Source organism: Chaetodon trifascialis, chromosome 6, assembly GCF_039877785.1.
Source record: "Chaetodon trifascialis isolate fChaTrf1 chromosome 6, fChaTrf1.hap1, whole genome shotgun sequence".
In the NCBI taxonomy this organism is placed as follows: Eukaryota; Metazoa; Chordata; class Actinopteri; order Chaetodontiformes; family Chaetodontidae; genus Chaetodon; species Chaetodon trifascialis.
In genome coordinates this window covers 7,720,040-7,735,411 of record NC_092061.1, presented here as the reverse complement: position 1 = coordinate 7,735,411, position 15,372 = coordinate 7,720,040, and the positions used below count along the sequence as shown (strand labels likewise).

Below are 15,372 nucleotides of genomic sequence, written 5' to 3'. Positions count from 1 at the left end.
ACATATCCTTGAACAACCAGTTTGCCTTTGCTACCAGGGACTGACTGTGAAAGAATGTTTTTCTCTGACATGCTTCGCAAAAAGTGTGCATGTATGATATTCATCATTTTAACTATTCATTTGATGGCTCAGACATGGTTTTGGGGTTAAGGTAAGAACTGTAAATAGGCTGAGGTTAGGATAAGGGTCGAGGTTAAGCATGTAACAGAAAGGGTTGACCTCTGTGGAATGACTGTAAAGCAATGCAATGCCTTTACAAGTAAAAACAATGTATGTGCGTGTGGTGTGCTGTGGCCCCGCCCTCGATAGAAACATCCAATAGGATATCAGCATTGTAATGCGATGGGAGGTTGTCAACAACTGGTTGGGGAGGAAGTGGAACGCTGGAAAGTCTCTTAAGCGCGTTGGTTAGTTCGCCAACCGTGGTAGAGTAAGATTTGTTTACATGTTTTTAGCACAACGGTTATTTTTTTAGACAGTACCGTCGTATTCATGTTTTATTCTACAAAACAACAATAGGCGCTAAAGTTATGGAAATGAGCTAACGTGGGCAAACTGAATGTCTTTCAGTCAGTTACATTTGTCAGAAGTTGGCTAGTTCCAAGCTAGCAACTACGTAGCTAACGTTAGTACAGTGAGGAGAGTCTGCTCTTTACTGTGAGCGCCTGCGGTGGGTTGTGGCCACCGAGATAAACATCACGTCTGTCGAACTGCTTTAACCGTGCAGAGATTCACTTGTTTTGGACGCGAGGAGCTGTCTGGGATATCGTACCATGGATCCATTTGACAGCAACAGTACAGGTAAGAAAGGAAGATGCGAGGGACAGTAACAACAAGCTAACAGCAGCAGGCCAGCTAATAACTAACGGGACATTAGCAACAAGCTTGGGAGTGACATTCACCCGAGGACACATGTTGAGAGGGGTGGGTTTGACGTTTGACAAGCTAAAAGAAAGCTGCCTTATGTTTTCTGGGTGACTGTTTTCTTCTTCTTTTTTATTTTTTTAACTGTAGAGGGGTTGTGAGAGGCTAACTTAATCGCGGTCCCACTGCACGGTCCTGCAGTGGGATAACATTTTGCTGCACATAACTATCTCTTCACCAGGCCTGTTTGTGAACCCTGTAGCTTATTTATCTAACACTTCATTTTATTTGAATTGAAAACCAACGAGACATGTCTAACATCTTAAACATTGGCTATCTTGAGACTCTTGACAGAAACATAGTAAGCCACACTGTTCAGACTCCAGCAGTTAAACCACAGCGGCACTGTTTGCCCAGTGTAAGCCTGCTGGTTAGATAATAGCCGTATTTTGTCCTGGTGTGGAGAGCTGATAAGTCATGCTCAGCTCAGCTTTGGCAGTCAGCAAGCAGAACCTCTGCTATGGTCCCAGAGCGACTGGGGCTTTATTAATACAACCAAAAAGGCCTTTGCACACACTATAACAGCGCTCAAAAAATCTCAGTGGATGTTATTTTATTCCAGTCTCAGCCTGGAAGAAGAAATCACTACATCACAGAAGTTAGACTTCCTGTATTTTGTGCTTGATTTTTGAGAGTCAGTGATTTTCCTTAAAGCCCAAAGTCCCATTTCACTCTCACATTTTGATTAGATAATAATGGAAAACATTAGCAGATCCTTCCTTCCCATTTCGTTTTAATGACCAACCAACAAACCGGTATCAACACAATCTCAGTACTCTGCTTCTGTGTTTCATGTCTGTTCTTATCAGCGGTGAATTAATGGATGCACCTGTCAAACTCAAACACAAACACATATATTTAACTATATTTCTGTGCCTCTAAGGTGGGGTTCATAAACAGGAAGAGTGCAGTCAGCTGATAACATGCATCAGTGCTGTTTTTACATACAAGCTTGACAAAAGTACGGGGGTTGTTGATTATTCATCTTTGCCTGGTGTGTTTTCTAATGGCACTCTAGATGATAACCATCATATTACCTGTCTCTCTCATATGAAATAAGCTTCACCCTGATATCACAACACAATATGAGGCTGATTGAAATAGACATGACAGTCATCATTAATAGAGTTTGATGTGTTTTTATGGGTCTTATTTTTATCAGACCTTCCTCTGCAAATTACGCATTACCTACTACTCAGCTCTTAGCCTATTAATAGACCTTCATACCAGAGCAATGTGGTCCAGATAGAGACACACAGACAGCCCATAACAATCATATCAGAAACACTGTACAGGGCAGACAAGGGACTAAATTTACTTTATGCATTTCTGGACTCTTGTCTTCCTTTTAAGGAGCTAAACTTCACCTATGTCATTGTTTCTGCATGAACACTGTGTATTCAGTAGGTGTTAACTGTCTCTCAGTCCAGCTAAGACTGAAAATGCATTGTCTGTAGCCTGTATAAGCATGAATGGAACGTGCAACAAAATGCGAGACTTGCATTGCATAGTGTTTCACTAGTTTCAGTAATATTAAATTAGGAAGTTGAACATGCCTCTGATTGTTTCAAGAATTACAGAGTGGAGAATGCAGCTGCCATAAAATCACATGGATTTCGGTTTAGCTTATGTCATGATGCTTAAGACACAGGTTAGCTTGTGGAAATTCAGGTTTATATAAACTACAGGAGCATGTGACCTGGCCAGATGTTGGTATTGATTGAATTTGCTTTTTCCTGGTTTTGAGGGCAGTGTGTCACTTCTTTTTTGGCACTGCAGTTAAATGAATGAACTGCGGAGGAAATACAAAAATGTCTGTCTTAACAGATTTCGTAACACCAGCACTTAAAAGTAGCTGTCTTACCAGCCTGATGAACCAATTCTATGTAGGTCAAAGCACCAGGAAATGCTGTAGGAGGTTTACTAACAGGAAACAGAACAAACTGCCAGCATATTCAGTGACAATGATAAGCCTTTGTGTTGAAAAGGGCCTTTTTGCCACCACTCTTTTGTGGGAAACCCTGAAACTCCAAAAAAACACACCACATACTGTATATTAACTAACCGTATTGCGTGTTTGTTTCAGCATATATAAGCATTCGGATATCGTTCTTTCTCTCACACCTCTCTCATTTCCCCTTTATGCAGTTGCTTGTCTGATTTCTCTTCCTCTGTGTGTTGTAGAGCGAGCTAACCTGCCAAGAAACATGATTGAGAACAGCATGTTTGAAGAAGAGCCTGATGTTGTGGATTTGGCCAAAGACTCCGCCGCCTTTCCGGTATGCTCGTGTCATCTTATGCCATCCATTCTATCTCCACCTCTGTTTCAAGAACCAGCCTGGCTCAATAATTTGCATACACAAGAATGCATATTTTCACCACTTTAAACATTTCTCACAAGTGCTTTCATCTTTACATTTGATAATGTGAACAAATCAGAGCAATATAATTAAGGATCAGTTAATTCAAAGATGGCTGACACTTGTGGGTAGTCAATGATGCTTATCCGCACACTTTCAGTTCAGTACATCCTTCCTCAGACTACATTACTTCACATTTGTCAGCTGCATATATCTGCAGTCAACAAAGTGAGAATTAATTACATCAAAAAGGAGCTTTTAGCATGAGCACAATGCCGTATTCCCTGATAGTTTGTCCCCCAATCTCTGCTACGTCTACCCTCCCTCACTGTCTGACACCCCGCAATCCCTCTCCTTAATTTTATACCCCTTTGCATCCTTTATTTTGAATATCTTTTTTTCCACATCAGTTGCAATCTTAATTACAAAAACACCCCTAATGGTCCAATCTCCAGCGACTATAATTTACCTGTCATCTCTGCCCTGTTCTTTGTTGACAGACCCTTTTCTGTCCTGACAATTTTCATTTATTCATGTCTCTGCCTTCACTTTCCTCACCACCTCCACATATGACATTGTACCCTGTGCTAATACATTCATGGGAAGGCAATCCATTTCTTACCATTTGTACAGTTTAAGTGTAGAACGACAGTGTGCACTGTACATGCTCTTTCCAGACATTTCCTGCTCTTGACCCCGATGAGGTGGCGTATGAGCCTCGTAGCTCGCGGTTGCTCGTGCGAGGCCTGGGAGAGAATGACATGGACGAGGATGAGGAGGACTGCGAGTCTTCAGCCCGTCTGCTGGGCATGTCCTTCATGAACCGTAGCTCAGCTCAGAGATCCAGCTCTTCCCCTTATAGCAGACAGGCTCCACCCAGGTAATTCACTGACAAGGTCATCATTTGGATTATTCAGATATCAGACTCCTTCCACACATGGAAGCTGAAACATTACCAGACATGACAATCAAAGCAAGGGTCTGTTTTCTTAGACTAGTCTTCGGTTATCTTCTCAGTTTGTTTGACCATTCTGACAAGATCAGGCTCTTCACACCAGCTGCCTAAATGATGGATTGCACTGTTTTTGATTTAACTTGTTTGCAGTTAAATGACAGTTTATTCTATTGACTGTTATGATAGTTTACTGCCTGCGTATATAGAAAATGTTGTAAAGCTTCCATCTCTACATGATTCAGATGAGGAAAATTGCCCAACCATATATAGATTAAGGTGCATAGAAAGGCTTTTAGTCCACTTGGGAATGAAGCACAACATTGTGTTTGTTGCCTCTGTCCCCCTGCAGCAGCACCATCTTTTTCAGAAACACGGCTGCTACCTTTCACCATGAATTTGTAAATTGTGAAATAATGTTAACTCTTTTGTCTTCAGGTCATGTGCACGGCCCTCAGCCCGCACCATGGTTGTATGTGTGTTATTCCTGGTGATAGTGGCGTCTATGACCATGGTACTGTACTTCTTACCAGGATGCACCTTTACCAAGGTAAGAGAAATATTCACCATTCTGTAGTTTTTGTGATGAGGTACAGATCGCAAAACATGACTCTTTCAACACATTATGTCTGTGCCTGTATCAGACTATTTACTCTCGTTCACCTTGTTAATTTCTCTGTCACGCCCCTCTGGCTGGCCCCAACCCTCCATCCTTCTGCAGACAGGTTGTCGTAAGGAGAACAAGACCACTCCCTTTGAGCCAGTCTACCCCATGTCCACAAATGGTGAACTCTTTCCATGGGCACAGTACCGGCTGCCTCATAGCGTGCATCCTCTCAGCTATGACCTCACCCTCGACCCTGACCTCAACAACATGATCTTCACCGGCCGCACTGTTATCAACATGCTTGTGCTTCACAACACCAAGCGCATCATCCTGCACAGTGCTAATCTCAACATCACCAAAGCTACTTTCAAGGTGGGATTGGAAGGGTTCTGTGTGCTGATGACTTTTTGTTGTTTTTGTTGTCATTCTGTGATGTGCAAAGCCAGCCTGACTAGATATACAGAACTGAATATAAAGATTTCATTTGTGCCAGGACAAAGGAATTGAGTCAAACTTTTTGCTTTTAATATGTTGTTTGCTAGTTGTTAACTAATACGGTCTCTCTCTCCAGCTGGGTGATGGGGAGCCCAGTGATGTGACTGTGCTGGAGTACAAAACCAACCAGCAGATAGCTGTTAAATTCTCTGAGGAGCTGAAGGCTGGCCAGTACTGCGTTTTGACCCTGGATTACTCTGCCACCCTCTCACACACCTATGACGGTTTCTACAACAGCTCATACACTGATAAAGACGGAAACAAAAGGTATGCTTGACTAATCGACCGTGGTGTAAGTAGTTCACAGCTGAAAGATGTGTTGCAGAGTGAGGACTTTATAAAAAGCTTATATGGATCATGTGTCTTCACATCTAATCTTTTGACCTTTGGCTCAACTCATGACCAGACACTCGCAAAGCAGTGCTGGAAACTTAACTTAAGAACAATTAAAAACTGAAAGTGGGGGCTGTTTTAATGATTTTAGAGCACTTACTTTGTTGTTTCAGCATGATCATGTTCATCTCCTTTTTGTCCACAGGGTCTTAGCTGCCACCCAGTTTGAGCCACTGTCAGCTAGGAAGGCCTTTCCTTGCTTTGATGAACCAGCTTTCAAAGCCACCTTCCTGATTAAAATTAGCAGAAAACCAGACTACTTGACTCTTTCCAACATGCCTAAGGTACTGTAACAGTAATTAAATCCTTCTTATTTTTGCCATATGGTAACAGGTGTTGAAACACCTGGCTTGGTTTGCTAATTGGCTTCATCAGTGTACATTTAAGAATGTAATATAAATCCAGCAGTTTTGTTCTGCTCCCTTTTTTTGAGAGTTGAAATAAAAGATCTAAGATTTTACCTATGCATGCAAAAGGCTTATTTCTCTCAAATTTGGTCACAAACTTATTTTAAGTTGAGCTCATGAACACTTTGCCAAGATAATCCATCCGTTTGACAGGTGTGGAATATCAAGATGCTGATTAAACAGCATTAATTTTAGTCGTGCCTTGGGCTGGTCACAATAAAAGGCTGCTCTCATATGTCCAGTTTATCACACACCACAGTGCCACAGATGTTGCATGTTTTGAGGGAGCGTGTGTTTGGCATGTCCACAATGAATGTTCATATGTTCACCTAGATAGACAGAGGTTAAAGTAAAACATTATTTTATGTCAGTCACTCTGTATGTTTTGAGGAAGTTGTGAGTCTCACTATGACTCATAACCTCTTAGCTTGGGTGCACTTTAGCTACCAGACCATGTATTGGTTTTTACTTGCAAAGCTGTATTTCACAGCAGTCTGAGAAGATGCCAAATTGGTTTCAGTTTGGAATATAGGTTCAGCAGCAGTTGGTAGTAATTTCATCCTCATGCTGTGTGTTTCAGGTTAAAACCACACTACTTCCCAGTGGCCTCATGCAAGATGAGTTTGAAAAGACCAGCGTCAACATGAGCACCTACCTGGTTGCCTTCATCGTTGCTAACTTCTCCCCGATCAGCAAAAATGTCTCAGAAACTCTGGTAGGTCTGACATAGATGTGACTTCTTTTGCTTTCAGTGCAGACTGCACATGTACATTTTTAAAATGTAGTATTCATTGAGTTTCTTTATGTCCGTCTCTGTGTGTTTTAGGTGTCTGTGTACTCTGTGCCAGAGAAGAAGGAGCACACGGACTATGCTTTAGACACATCCTCCAAACTTCTGGAGTTCTACAATAATTTCTTTGAAATTAACTACCCCCTCAAAAAACTTGGTGAGTACAGGCAGGCACATGTCATTAAATCCTCCTCTGATTGTTCTTTTTTTTCCTCCCCTCTTTACACGCTCCGATTTACTCCCTCCCTCTTTTTTCAGACTTGGTAGCCATCCCAGACTTCCTGGCAGGGGCCATGGAGAACTGGGGACTCATCACTTTCAGAGAGACCAGCCTGCTGGTGGGCAAACAGTCCTCTCCTCTGGAAAAGCAAGTGGTTGCCTCGGTCGTAGCGCATGAGCTCGCCCATCAGGTAGCTGTGTTCACCTTTGTGTTTGTGAAAGCAGCAGATATCATGAATATGCTCCAGTCTGGTCCTAATCTGTCTCTGATGTTGTGTCCAAGTGGTTTGGAAACCTGGTTACTATGAGGTGGTGGAATGACCTGTGGCTCAATGAAGGCTTTGCCACTTACATGCAGTACACATCACTTCAGACAGTGTTGCCCCAGCTGGACATTGTAAGTTCACATTTCTGCCTCATAAATTGCTCCCCACGTATTTTGATGCCGGTAAAGTTGTACGCTTCCCTGTGCGCCCCGGCAGTAAGTCCTGTGTTTGTTTGCAGGGGAATTTGTTCCTGGCTGTGCGGTTCAGAGCTTTGGACAAAGATGCATTAAACTCCTCCCACGCTGTGTCGACAGAGGTTAATACACCGGAACAGGTGGAGGAGATGTTTGACTCTGTCTCATATGAAAAGGTATAAAGTATATAAGTGGAAAAATAGATGCAGTGTTCTTTAATTAACTTCCAGATTCAGCTGTTTCTCTCAGGGGCCTCACACTCACACATAACCTTAGTTGGTGCTCTGCTTTGGGTCACACACATGCTTTGTGCCTCTTGTCTTCCAGGGTGCGTCCATTCTGCTGATGCTGAACGCCTCCCTGCCAGGCGACCAACAGTTCAGAAAGGGTATCATTCAGTACCTAAAACAGTTCAGTGGATTAAACACGGACACTGATGACCTGTGGAACAGCCTTACACAGGTGTGTGTGTGTATGTGTGCGCATTTTTTTTTGATGCTATGGACAGGACACATCATTTCCCCCTGTAATCTGTCAGCCAGCTGGCTAAAACATACGCTCCCTGACATCAGCTGCACTTTCTAATTTTATTGTCGTCACATAACAGGTGATCACAGAGAACTGTCTTAACAGAAAAGGCAGTAAAGGACGTCTGATGTTATAATTTATGGACTCGTAAAGAGTGTTCATCTTTTAGCTCACTCCCCTTTTAAGGGAAGTTAGAGCAGAGGATACTGTAGATATAGACAGTAGATTAGATCATCACAGTACTGTCAAAAGGGCTTGAATCCAGTGCCCTCAGTTTAACATCAGTCTGCCGACTCATTACTCTCCCATACTGCTGCTGATGCTTTACTTACACCCGCTTGGTGTCATACAGGTCATCTGGAAGTTTGCCACAATGGAACCAGTCCTAAAAGTCTGTCAGTGCTAAAAATTTAATTTAATGGCAAATGAGAAAAGTGTATTTTGCAGATATCAAAGTCCAATAACAGTTCATAAAGAATGTTCAGGCTTGTCTTATTTATTGAAGATGTCGTTGACATCACTTTTTTGAAGGCCGCAAAGTCTCAGAACATTCCCACAATTCTCAGAAAACACAGTGAACGTGGCACCGGACTGCACAGACTCTGGATTTGTCTCTCTGTCCTCAGGTCGAGGTCTCGACGCAGCACCAGAATGTGTCAGAGATGATGAGCTCATGGACGTCGCAGAAAGGCTTTCCACTTGTCACCGTAAGCCTTAAGGGAGATCAGGTGACCCTCACACAGGAGCACTTCCTGCTCACGTCCGACAATGCCACGCATACTTCCAGGTGGGTTGTACTTACCTCACACACACACAGATCATAGAAACACAGCACAACCCTAACTGCATTCTGCACTCTCCTCAGCTTGTGGAATATTCCAGTGACATACGTAAATGACAGCTGTAGTTCGGCTCCTGAGTGCAGACAGGTGTTCACTCTGAAGACCAAGTCAGGTAAAACGCAAAGTATTAACCTGCAGCATTAAGTCTCAGAGTCTGGGCTGCTGTAACAAATGGTAAATTTTTGCATTGTGTGTGTTTTCAGGGACTTTTAAGCTGCCAGGAAGTGTAAAGTGGCTGAAGTTGAACTACAGAAACACAGGCTTCTACATTGTCCACTATGGAGACGAGGGCTGGGCTGCTCTTCGAGAGGCTTTGTCCAACAACGTCAGTGTTCTTACACATGAGGACCGTGCCTCGCTCATACACAACATCTTTGCTCTCTCCAGGTATAGCGGACAGCGTACTGGAAATAATTGTTTTTCGGACATTCAGTGACAGGAGAAACTGAAGTAGAGATTTATTTTAAAAAGCTTTCCATCTCTCCCGTGTTGTCAACAGACTGGGCCGTGTGTCCTTCTATCATGTCCTCAATCTCTTAAACTACTTGTCCAATGAGACGGAGACGTCTCCTGTGACAGAGGCCTTGTTACAGCTCAACAATATCTACCGGCTTCTCGACAAAAGGCAGGAGCACAGTCTTGTGGCCCGTATGAAGGTACAGAGACACACACACACACACACACACACACACACACACACACACACACACACACACACACACACACACACACACACACACACACACACACACACACACACAGAGCCACTTACAGTCAAGAAAATTAGGCTAGGCTATCTTAAGACACATCCATGATATAGTCTTGAAAAACCTCAAAAATCAAATCAAAAATGTTTGGAAAAATTTGTGTGAACTTTTATTGTATAGTTGAAATGTTTCAACGCAACCTTTAGCTGAACTCAAAAGTCCTTAACTTTAGATTTAAAGTTCAGTCAGTGATTTTCCCATTGCTGATCACTGACCCAAATGTTACTTGCATGTATAATTTGTCTTTAAATCAACTACAGTATAAAAAATACACCAATTTGCTTAAATTAAAAGCAAAAAATACACACTCATATGGCCCATATCCATATAACAAAACCACTTGAAATTACACAATGTTGTCAGTTCAACTAATTTAAACCACACATTTTCACATGTGGTTGTGCTGTATTTAAGAAATAAACATGTTGGTGAGTTTTAGGCCAAGTTATTGTTGCATCAGGGCATCTAGGATGTTAGGAAGCTAACATCCCAAATCTGGAAAAATGTAAGTCAATTTGTGTAGTGTTTAAACTGTTTAAGTGACTGCAGTGTTTCTGTGTTCTGATGTATCCATGATTTCTTCTCTTGCATGTGACAGACTTATATCGTGAGCCATTTTGGTTCTCTGATGAACAAACAGACGTGGGAAGAGGAGGGCAGTGTGTCTAAACAGGAGCTGCGCTCAGCCCTGCTGGAGACAGCCTGTAGTTTAAATGAAGGAAACTGCACTCAGCAAGCCAAAGCCCTGTTCAAACAGTATGTGGAGTCCAATGGGACCACACGGTACGTATCGCACACGTGTAACGTTTTACTTTCAGGTTGCTTTCCTGGGTCACTGTCACAGCAGGGTGAGAGGAGGAGCTCAAACATCCTGTCAGAGATAGAAATCAGCTTTCGTCAGAATGACGTTTGAGTTTTAGGAAGCTTGTTTGCGTCTTTGTGTTTCTGTAGGATCCCAGGCGATCTGCAGCAAGTCGTATTCAATGTGGCTGCTCAGTCAACTGAAGATTGGTCGACTTTGCTCGGCATGTATGTACATGCCACTTACGATGCAGAGAAGCGGAAAATGCTGCGGGGCCTAGCATCCACTCAGGACGTACGGCGTATAGTATGGTAAGAGTTCATGTATGTTCGTGTATCAGCGTCTTTCCTTCCCCACCAAGCATATATTCAACACTAGATAATTTCATTTGAAAGGCTGAAGGAGAAAACGAATCAGCAAAAATCTTTTATTGAAACTCATTATTTGATGTTTGTATTATGATTTTGTATACACTGGTGCTGTTTTGTACATGTAACACATGTTAATTACGCTATTAATCCAGTTAAAAGTGATTCAGTCATCATAGTGTAATTACGGTTTCAGTTACTAAACGTTGTTTGAGACGGGACAAATAATTTATTCCCTCGCTGAAGTGAGTGTGGCACCAGTGAACAGAACACTTATCACGGTCTCTATAGGATCCTAAAGGAAGGTCTGAAGGGGGACATCATCCAGACACAGGAGCTGCCTCTGGTCATCAGCACTGTGTGTAACGGCTTCGCCGGCTACTTGTTTGCCTGGGATTTTATACAAGAGAACTGGGACCGCCTCATAGAGAAGTAAGTGGTCTCTGGCAGCTTCATGCCGGATATCACCAGGCTTACATTTTAAGATTATTTCACGTAAAAATAAAGAGATGAAGCAGCGTCAGTGTTGTTGTGCTTTCGGCTGCAGGTTCCCTGTGGGCTCCTTTGCCATCCAGACAGTCATCAAGTCTGCCACCTCCCAGTTCTCCACGCAGGCACACCTCGATCAGGTACATTTCTTTTTTTGAATGCGTTTTGCGTGTTGAGTCGAGCGTGATCTGGTCTCTTACGTGTGTTTGTGCGTGCGGTGCAGGTGCAGGGTTTCTTTTCCAGTCTGAAGGAGCGCGGATCTCAGATGAGGAGCGTGCAGGAAGCTTTGGAAACCATCAGGCTGAACCGGCGCTGGATGGACAAGAACCTGCCTACACTCCGAAAATGGCTCTAATACAGGCGCTCCATCCACTCTCCGCCCCACTAGTGCTCAGCCGGGGCGTGTCGTCAAGACAACAGCAGTGTTTGCACTATTGTAGGACTCTGTCTCTTAACTCCCTTTATCCACACCAGAGTACTAGTCAAAGCCAGAGGTTGTGCTCTACCTGGGTGGAGAAGGTGTTTGATTTTCTGAGATTGGTCCTGTGAGTTGTGTTTGCAGGCTCAGGGTGGCTCTGATTGTGCATCTGCAGGGAGTTGTCAGATGCAAACACACACTCCTCACACTTAATGCTGTCGACCAAACCTCTCCTCTGCAGCTCTCATCTAAACCTCATGCCTGAGCAGACAATCATGCTTCACCCACGCTCCTTTCGCTCAGCCTGCTCTCAGGCACTTAACTCTATGACCTGTGTAAAGGCCACTTCAAAAAGCGCAGGTATGAAGAATGTCAGCATTACTTTCTTTCCATGTATTGTCAGTCAGTCCTGGACTCGGATTTATGTAGATGCAGCTATCAGGGATTCTTCAGCGACGAGAAGCTGAAATTACTGGTACTTGAGAGATGGAATTCTTCTTCGAAGTCAACCTTTTGCCGCTGTGTTACGAAAATCTGTGCAGAAACAGTAGCTGTCTGCCATCCTGAACTCTTGTTACTCATGCAGCCTGAAGCATTTACTATATTAATCATGGTTTGGCTAGAAGCGTGGTTGGTTGATCGATAACTTAAGATACCAAACTTGTGTTGGCATTAATTGAATGTACTGAAAAACCTTCCCACTGTGTAAAGTAGGTGGCGCAGTGCACAACAGTGCAGGTTCAAATCAACAACCAATGTGTCTTAGGAGAGAGCAGGCAGTGCACACTGGAGCCTGATGGTCATTTTATTCTTCCCTCCTTTCTCGACCAGTCACAAACCCGGTTTAGCTCTGATCAGTAAGTTTTATTTTGATTGCTTTTTGTCTGTCACTGTACAGACTTTAACTCCGTGTGCTTGTAAACTTGTACTTATAATGTAAATATGCTGAACCCTTCAACCTTCCCCTTCGCCATTTTGGATGTACTGTTTTGAACATCTGGACTTTTAACATTTTATTGCTTTATGTTCTGTATATAGAGTGTAAAGGGGAGATGTATACATAGAATTGATCAAGAATCTTGGTCAAATACTTTTACTGTATTTCTTGGAGGTCATTTACTGATGAATGTTTGTGTTTTAAGGGCTAATGTGCATACTGAAGATACAAAGTGTATAGAAGAACATCTATATTGGGCGTGATTGATCAGCCTAGTAAGCCGTTACTTATCAGCCAAATAAAAATACAGCAAGTTTAAACTTGCTCCAATGTTACCTGAGAATGAAGAGTAGCCTAGCTATTTATTGAGTGTCTGAATATGTTTCCCCGATGTTTGTTCCAGGATTTTACTTTAGATATAGTTGCACACTCATCTTGAGTTTTATTCAAAGTGGTACTGCTTACTCATCCACTCCATCACTTTCATGATATTCAGTATAATGGAGTAAATATACCGCAGATTTAGTCATTTTCTTTGGACACCTGTAACACATTCTTGAGGATTGCATCTCTGTGTTTGGTTGTTGTCTTCTTCTGAAGCCTCTTTGTCTCATTGATGTAATACCTGCACGTTCATGAAAAGAATACCAATGATCCGTGTTCAGTTCCTGGTGCTGTTACCTCTCGCTTGGTCATGTGTTCCAGTGAACATAATTGGCCCTGTGCATGGGCGGGGAACCTCTGAGAGGGTCATGTGTTGCTGCAGTATGGAGGGGTGGGATCCAGGAGGGGACCAGACACCATGTGTATGGAAGGCGTGGCTGTCTGCACCCTCTCCAGGTTAGCAGCAGAACAGGTCAATACAGAGTTCATTCCAAACTGGACAGAAAAAGCTGGTAATGAGGGTCAGACTGTACTTTTAAGGATCTGTCTGGAGGTTATCAACAGTATTTCCACTGACCTGTGCCACCCTGTCCATCATAGTTCCACAGATTAATGTGTTAAGCTGGCATTTGCTCTTAAATTAACATCTAATACTTTTATATCCCGGCTAATTGAGGTTCATACTGTTATATTGTGAAAAAGTGTTGTCAGTTTAGGACTTTTTTTTTTTCCAGCTGGCAGCAATCAGATGAGTTAATCATCTTTCTCGAGGCTCCGGGATTCTGGTTTTCCACCATGTTTCGTTTAGAAAATATGAAGATGTATGAAGTCAGTTGCAATAAGCTTTCAGAGACACATGTTGCTGTTGTCATTCAGGTACAGGGTTCAGTCAAAGTCGTTGATGTAGCCGGTCTGGTAAGAGGATTGTAGTACCTTACGTGTGCAGTAAACCCGATCGGATTGTCTTTGTTTTTGCACTGGGATGAAATGCTGCAGATGCTTTTGAAACTGTGTTGCTCTTCATGTCAACAAAATATAAATAAAAGTTGTTTTCTGAGGATTTTTTTTCTTTGGAGTTTTAACACATATTTAGTGTTTTCCAACAGTGACGGCACGAGTTGGGCTGGATTTAAATTCCTTGGCATTGATTTTGAAATGGTAGACCTTTTTTTCTTCTTGTTTGTTTCTCAGAGTCCAGCCATGCCAAATTTAATTGCAGTGAGATCATTCAGTATATACACGTTCCCCGCGTGGTCCCACAGATGAAAGAACTTTGATTAAGGACCAGCGGTGGAAGAAGTATCAAACACACACGGTGAAAATACTACAAGTCCTGCATTCCTTACCTTAACCAAAAATATTAACTATTAGCAAAATGTATATAAAGCATCAAAATTAGAAATCAGACACAGATGTGGCAGAAGCAGCATGCAGCTGTGTTTGGAGCAATAAGGGGTCAAAATGTAAGATTCGTGAGATAAAGCTTATGAAACCCCCAGACGAGTCATTGACGTACCAAAAAATCACCTCTCAGGCAAAACAAAGATTACAATTGCAGTTAGTCATGTGGCAGATGCTTTCATCCACAGCGACGTAGATGTTGAATCTTGAACCAAAGGATTACCTGAAAAGGAGAAAATGTGAGGAATGACTTTACAACTTATTCTACAGAAATATTCGTTTTTTTCGTTCATGGTTTATGTCATTTACAGTGAAATGCCTTTCACGTGATGCTTCTCAGTTTTACCACCAGGGGTCTTTCTAGCTCTTCTGGAAACTTCCAAACTGGACCTCATTCATGCTCCAGAGGTTGGAAACTGTGCCTGTTGGTTTGGATATATTGCACTCCTTAAGATGTGGATGTAAATTACTTGAAATGATTGCCTTACACACAGGAGATGTTGTGGGAAGTCATTTATCATTTAAATGGACTTGAATCTGTGGAGACCATTACTTTATGTCTGCGAAAGAGAATAAATCCTTTACTCTAGTTATAAAAGGGATTTTTATCATGATTTTTTGCGTTTTGATCCAGTCCATACTGTTCTTAACTGTTCCTTCTATGTGCATGTATTCGCCGTGTTTTTTTTTTAGAAAATCTGTTTTGCGCCTTGAAGACTTATTTTGGCAAAATGCCACACAGCTGGAAGACATCATAGCACCAGTAGTTTCACCCTCATACTTTCTTTTTTGGCCAATTAACCAAAATGCACAAGGTATAAAGTCAATT

General features: G+C 42.4%; 1 protein-coding gene across 1 annotated transcript; it reads left to right on the top strand.

Annotated features, from left to right (window-relative positions):
- Positions 1 to 378: 378 nt before the first annotated feature.
- lnpep (leucyl/cystinyl aminopeptidase) lies at positions 379 to 14,200 on the top strand. Its single transcript, XM_070964434.1, has 22 exons — positions 379 to 801; positions 3,109 to 3,203; positions 3,962 to 4,164; positions 4,675 to 4,786; positions 4,958 to 5,215; positions 5,415 to 5,605; positions 5,877 to 6,015; positions 6,719 to 6,853; positions 6,965 to 7,085; positions 7,187 to 7,338; positions 7,431 to 7,544; positions 7,652 to 7,783; positions 7,935 to 8,069; positions 8,762 to 8,922; positions 9,001 to 9,089; positions 9,181 to 9,364; positions 9,477 to 9,633; positions 10,343 to 10,527; positions 10,696 to 10,857; positions 11,206 to 11,346; positions 11,462 to 11,543; positions 11,627 to 14,200. Exons 1-22 carry the CDS (start codon positions 774 to 776, stop codon positions 11,756 to 11,758), a joined length of 3,108 nt encoding a protein of 1,035 aa, XP_070820535.1. The 5' UTR covers positions 379 to 773; the 3' UTR covers positions 11,759 to 14,200.
- The last annotated feature ends 1,172 nt before the right edge of the window (positions 14,201 to 15,372 follow it).

What these genes read in the sequence shown, in the direction of transcription:
- lnpep (XM_070964434.1), top strand. Translation starts at nt 774, where the DNA reads ATGGATCCATTTGACAGCAACAGTACAG. An exon ending in GATAAAGACGGAAACAAAAG is followed by an intron (nt 5,606 to 5,876) that starts GTATGCTTGACT and finishes TTTTGTCCACAG; the next exon opens with GGTCTTAGCTGCCACCCAGT. An exon ending in TGGGACCGCCTCATAGAGAA is followed by an intron (nt 11,347 to 11,461) that starts GTAAGTGGTCTC and finishes TTTCGGCTGCAG; the next exon opens with GTTCCCTGTGGGCTCCTTTG.